This window comes from Cicer arietinum, chromosome 8, assembly GCF_000331145.2.
Source record: "Cicer arietinum cultivar CDC Frontier isolate Library 1 chromosome 8, Cicar.CDCFrontier_v2.0, whole genome shotgun sequence".
Classification (NCBI taxonomy): domain Eukaryota; kingdom Viridiplantae; phylum Streptophyta; class Magnoliopsida; order Fabales; family Fabaceae; genus Cicer; species Cicer arietinum.
Window position 1 is genome coordinate 19,986,628 of NC_021167.2, and position 6,692 is coordinate 19,993,319.

At 28.5% G+C, this 6,692-nt stretch overlaps 1 protein-coding gene across 1 annotated transcript; it reads left to right on the top strand.

The window, feature by feature from the left end:
- The first annotated feature begins 3,774 nt into the window (after positions 1-3,774).
- LOC101507903 (protein BFT1-like) lies at positions 3,775-6,391 on the top strand. Its single transcript, XM_004515656.4, has 4 exons — positions 3,775-4,162; positions 5,024-5,085; positions 5,168-5,208; positions 5,924-6,391. Exons 1-4 carry the CDS (start codon positions 3,965-3,967, stop codon positions 6,139-6,141), a joined length of 519 nt encoding a protein of 172 aa, XP_004515713.1. The 5' UTR covers positions 3,775-3,964; the 3' UTR covers positions 6,142-6,391.
- Positions 6,392-6,692: the final 301 nt, after the last annotated feature.

Genomic DNA, 6,692 nt, shown 5'->3' on the forward strand with positions numbered 1-6,692 from the left:
TGGAAGGGACTTCCGAGTTGACTTAGTGTGTTTACCTTTGCGTCTGGTTGATGTGATTCTTGGTATGGATTGGCTATCTGCCAACCGTGTCCGCGTAGATTTTTTTAGTAAAACCATTGAATTCATGGAGTCAGAAGAGAGGGATAAGCCGGTCAATATATCCACCAACCAAGTGAAGGCACTCTTGAAAGAAGATGCCCAATTATACATGATCCTAGCCTCATTGGAATTTGAAGAAAAAGTGGTAATACGAGATGTTCTTATTGTGTGTAAATTCTCTGAAGTATTCCCTGAGGATGTCACTAGTTTACCACCAGAGCGTGAGATTGAGTTTAGCATTGACCTTGTACCAGGTACTGGACCCATATCCATGGCACCGTATAGGATGTCTCCCTTAGAATTGTCTGAGCTTAAGAAGCAGTTGGAAGAGCTTTTAGATAAACAATTTATAAGGCCTAGTGTTTCACCATGGGGTGCACCTGTGTTGTTGGTTAAGAAGAAGGATGGCTCTATGAGGTTATGCGTAGATTACCGTCGACTTAATAAAGTGACAATTAAGAATAAGTATCCGCTACCTAGGATCGATGACCTTATGGATCAATTGAGAGGATCATGTGTGTTTAGTAAGATTGATCTGAGATCAGGTTACCATCAGATCCGAGTGAAGTCTTCTGATATCCCAAAAACCGCCTTTAGAACCCGTTATGGCCATTATGAGTATTTGGTTATGCCTTTTGGTGTGACTAATGCACCAGCAGTGTTTATGGATTATATGAACCAGATCTTTCATCCTTACCTAGACTCATTTGTGGTTGTGTTTATAGATGACATCTTAGTGTACTCTAAGACTAAGGAGGAGCATGGCGAACATTTAAGAATAGTTTTGCAAACCCTTAAGGAGAAACAATTATTTGCCAAGTTGTTTAAGTGTGAATTTTGGTTAGAAGAAGTAAGTTTCCTAGGACATGTAATTTCAAAATGTGGAATAGCCGTTGATCCTGCCAAGGTGGATAGTGTATTAGAATGGAAAGCACCTAAGTCAGTGACTGAGATTAGAAGTTTCCTAGGATTGGCCGGTTATTATCGTAGGTTCATATAAGGATTCTCCAAGTTGGCCTTACCTTTAACTAAGTTGACCCAAAAAGGGGAGTTATTCGTGCGGGATACTCATTGTGAGAATAGTTTCCAAGAGCTTAAGAAACGATTGACCTCTGCACCGATCCTAGTATTACCCGACCTGAGTGAACCCTTTGTAGTATATTGTGACGCGTGTGGTTCTGGATTAGGTGGAGTACTTATGCAGGGTGGAAAGGTGGTAGCATATGCTTCTAGGCAACTGAAGATTCATGAGAGGAACTACCCTACCCATGACCTAGAACTAGCAGCAGCTGTCTTTGTACTTAAGATGTGGAGATATTACTTATATGGATCTAGATTTGAGGTTTTCAGTGACCATAAGAGCCTTAAATATCTTTTTGATCAGAAGGAGTTGAACATGAGACTTATATTTGACTTATATTTTTCACCTCTATCACAACCAAAAATTAATTTTGACTTAATTCATCTATTTCCGGTCTCTATATGTCATAGCGAGTAATGAAAACAACTACTTGATTTTGTTGGTTAACCTCTCTTGTCCGTGATATGACAGCTTCTCGTGACTCAAAAATTTGATCAGTTGCAAATGTTTCAGTCAAATCTATACATAATGATATTTTTTCCATCCTGCTTCAACAAAAAAAAGTTTAAAAAAATCCAAAAAAATAAAAATAATAATACGTACAAGAAATATCAAAATACTACTGGAAATTTCAAGACACAAATTTCCGATAGAATAAAATTAACTGCCGAAAATTTCAAGGCACAAAACTTCCGGTAGTATAAATAATGTACCGGAAATTTTGTGGCTTCAAATTTTCGATAAATAATTTCTACTACAAAAAATTTTATGTCTTGAAATTTTCGGCAAATAAAATTTCCAGTAGTTATAAAGTGTTTACTAAATATTTGGAAAAACAAGATTACTTACATGAAATTTTACTGAGAGGATAAGATTTTAGAATAATTTTTTTAACCATTAATTGAATAAAAATTAAGAAGACAAATTTATATTTTTAATATTTTAGGGAGTATAAGTCTAATTGGGGTACAAAATTCAGCTTTCAAAAAGAGAAACAGACCTATAAATAAGAGAAGCCCAAAAAATCATTATAAGGCTATATGCGACTTGGTTGTAACAAGTTTGTTAGGAAAAATTTACGTATACCTCTACTTTTTATGTTTATACCCCCACAATTAACCTAAATTATCCATCTTACCCATCAATTTTATACTCAATTTTTAAAACAAATGAGAGGTGAGAAATAGAAATTTCAGGAAATTTGGAAACGTGAGTTTCCATAACACATGTTACATATTGAAATTTTCAAATTTTCAAAATCTCAGTACACAAGCAAAGTACTGAAAATTTTAAATTTTGAAACTTTTTGAAATTTTAAGAATAAATGTTTTAAACCTCAAAAATAAAATTTATGGAATTTTAGGAATTTGGAGTTTCAAATTTTTGATACACATTTTTATTTTATAATTTATTTTTAATCTTTCTTTAACATTATTTTCTTTAAAATTAAAGGATGAGATGGTATAGTATTACGCCCTCCAGGAGTTAATAGAGCAGCTAATAAAACAGTTAATAGATGTGAAAAAATTAGATCATCTAATTCATAATTTTGATTTCTTTTTTTAAAATGGAAAGGAGAATTTACTATTAATAATAATTGCACTAATAGAGATTTTAAATATGTCTTAGTTGTAATTTAAACTCCGATTTTTATGGTTATAAAGTCAGACATTTACCACTAAACTAACACATTTAACATACAATTTTGCTTTCTCTATTCTTATTTCATTTACAATAAAAAATAGTAAAAATAATATGTACTAAAAATTTGGGATTAAATATATTGAATTTCAAAAATTTTAATTCTCAAATTTATAGAATGTAGTTGAGCACCAAAAATTTAGTGAATTAAAATTTTCAGAAATTTTCAATTTTAATAATTTTTTGGTATGTGTTTATGTCAGAAAATTTATATCAATAAAAGTTATGATACCCATATTCTGTTCTTCAAATTAATTGTGTAATGGAAATATGGTTGAGGGTGGGTGTCTTTTCTAATTCTTTATCTTTTTATTCTAAAATTTTTAGATGTCAGATAAATTTACTCTATACTCTTATATATTATATTCATACTCAAACAAACTCCTTAAACTATCTAAACTATTTTTTTTTATAAACTAAATATTTTATTTAATATATGATTTTGTCCAACAAATCAAAAACTAAAAGAGCTATTCTAAAATTATTTTATTTTTATACAAATTTATTTTAGCTTTTACTTCCCATTGATCATCAATAATAAAAACTAATTAACCGAATTTAATATGAATTTATTTTTCATTGATATGATAAATCATGTGCATGAAATTTAGCACCTTATCATAAAGTTGAATTCTCATTTGCGAAAGATATCTTATTATATATTAGTGGGGCAAAATTCTTCATTCTCAACTATCCAATACGACAAAGACAAGTTAAAGATTCTTCCATTAAAATCATACATAAAAATTGATAATACAAACATCAAGCATCAATCATTTTATATACAAATCTAGTATCTAGCGTATTCCCTTTAACAATTTCAAATAAAACAAATTTTGATACTTTAAATAGATATCCTTTCCCAATTTAAGAAAAAAAACATGTTTGGATCAAATCTTTCTTTATGCTTCTAAACCAAGCCAAGTTCATTATCTCCCTTTCTAAATATTCTTATGTTTTGGTGCCTATAAATTACTTCAAAAACTCACTTCAAAAATACACACATTTAATTATATCATATATTTTTCTTATACATTCATATATCTATAGCCCTTTTCTTTTGCATATCATTGTAATTAATTAATGTCTAGGTCATTGGAACCACTTTCTATGGGAAGGGTGATAGGAGAAGTGGTTGATATATTTAATCCAAGTGTTAGAATGAATGTGACATATTCCACTAAGCAAGTTGCAAATGGTCATGAGTTATTGCCTTCTATTGTTATGAACAAACCAAGGGTTGAGATAGGTGGTGATGACTTGAGGACTGCTTATACTTTGGTAACTTACTTACTCATCACTATATATATTTTAATATAATGTTTCCTTCTTGGTTACTATGATGAATGCAATGTTTTAAAATTTGGATAGGAAATCAAAGCGATGAAACTTTTAGATATAGTTTAATGTAATTTTAGTATAAAAGTTTTTATACCGTCAATTAATCATAAATATTTTAAGTTTTTTTTAAATGAGAAAGGAGAAATTTTTTATTAATCAAAGTGACACTAATGATCATGTTATAATTGTTTTTGAGAAGATTTAACTTTGGTATCTTCAAGATACAAGACTAAGTTCTTACTACTTAATAACACCTTAAGTATTTGTCTTTTAAGTTAAAAATAATGAAAGTCAAATTTTTTTTTTTACGATTCTATTGAAAGATTATGATTGACTCAGTTTAGAAAAATCTTTACACTATTAATGCATATGAAAGAAACTAAATATATATGTGAAAAAATATTAAAAAGTAAAAAAAAAATGTAAACATAAAAATCGGTTGAAGCAATTGTGATTTAACTGTGGTTCAACTATTTCAATCTAGTTCATCAAAACCGTAGTACAATTAGAATTAAACTGACCAACAAATTAATCTATTTCTGATTCAATTAATTGGATTTGTGTATCTAATTCTTAAAACATTAATTATATATGTACAAATTAAATATTCATTTGATTTATCAGTGATACTATAAAAAAAAACATAACTGATCACTTTATTTTTAATTTTTTTCACAATAATTAATTTAATTTTTGTATTTAAATTAAATATTCATCGATAAAATCGATGAAATTTAATTTAAAAATATATATTTCTAATAATACTAATAGAGAATATATACCAAATGATGGAACTTGTAGATCATGACAGATCCAGATGCTCCTAGTCCTAGTGATCCATATTTAAGGGAACATCTCCATTGGTTTGTTAAAACTCTCTCTTTCTCATCTCTTTGTTTTTTGCACCATCAATTCCCTCTTATCAACTTGGTGCCAATTTTTCAGGATGGTTACAGATATTCCAGGTACCACAGATGTCTCTTTTGGTCAGTCTCTCTCTCTTGATCTTCATATATTTTTTTTTAATTAATTCTTACTTTTAGATATACTTTTACCACTAAGAATGTCACTTTAAGAGTAAAATTTAAGAGTTATAACCATTAATTGCAAAATCAACTATTAGTTAGGATTTATGCAATTTCAATACATAGTTGGGGCTTAGCGGAAATGATTAGTGTGCGTGGTGTGAATGTTGTAAATTTAAGAGTATCGAGTTAATTTCTAATTATAAAAAATATCAAACCCTAATGTAAAAGTACACTACAATATTTTATCTTTTCAAATAAAATATAAAACCCTAATGATTAATGTTACATAAAATTTCGAAAATGAATGACATTTAAATAGAAACAAAAATATTCTGCAAATGTAATAATTATAAAGTAAAAGATTGAGTCTTAAGTTTTAACTCAACTGATAAATGTCAATATTGTTAGGTTAAATGTGATGTCTCGGGTCTAAACTCAAGACATCGCAGTTGTGTAAGTTAATTATAGTAGTATTTATATATAGGTCATGTCTCGAGTTTAAACTCAATATATTGTAGTTGTGTAAGTTAATTATAGTAGTATTTACCTTCTCGCAGAGGTGTAAATTGATTATAATGATATTTATCTTCTCTTTTAAGACAAAAAAAAAAAAACAGATGGAATAATAATTAATGGTGATTTTAATCTTATAAGAAAGGGAACTTTGATGCAGGGAAAGAAATTGTGGAGTATGAGAATCCAAAACCAGTTATAGGAATCCATAGATATGTCTTCATATTGTTCAAGCAAAGAGGGAGACAAACAGTGAGATCCCCAACTTTTAGAGACAATTTCAACACAAGGAGCTTTTCACAACAAAATAGCCTTGGCTTACCTGTTGCTGCAGTTTACTTCAATGCTCAAAGAGAAACTGCAGCAAGAAGAAGGTGATCAATTCATCAAGAATAAAAGGATGCAATCAATAAAACATCTTTCACCCTTCTATTTTAATTTGAGTTGTTTCATATGCTTTTCTTAATTAGGGTTTGTCATGGTTGAATAAGGATAGATTTTTGTTGAAATCTCTACTCCTCTTTACTTTTTTTTTGTTTAGTTTAATTGCATTTTTAGTTTTTCTATTTAATTTCACCAATTATTAAATTTGGTTCCTTTATATAAAAATCTTAAAGGTCTGATCTCTTCTTTGAATTTTTTTACTAAAAATTAATAATTTCACATATTTAGATAACATGACATATAATCTTATGATGTAGAATTATTTAAATGTATTAGTTATTTACGTGTTATTAATTTAATTACAAAGATGAATGTTTATAAAAACAATTCAATAAAATTAATCATTTCAGAAGATGAAGTTAAAATTTTGAGAGAATTTTATTGTAATTTCATGAATATTAATTTTTCAATATGCCTATCATATATCACATCGTTTAAAATATATTACATGTAATTTTTATTAAAAAATCTGACAAAATAATTCA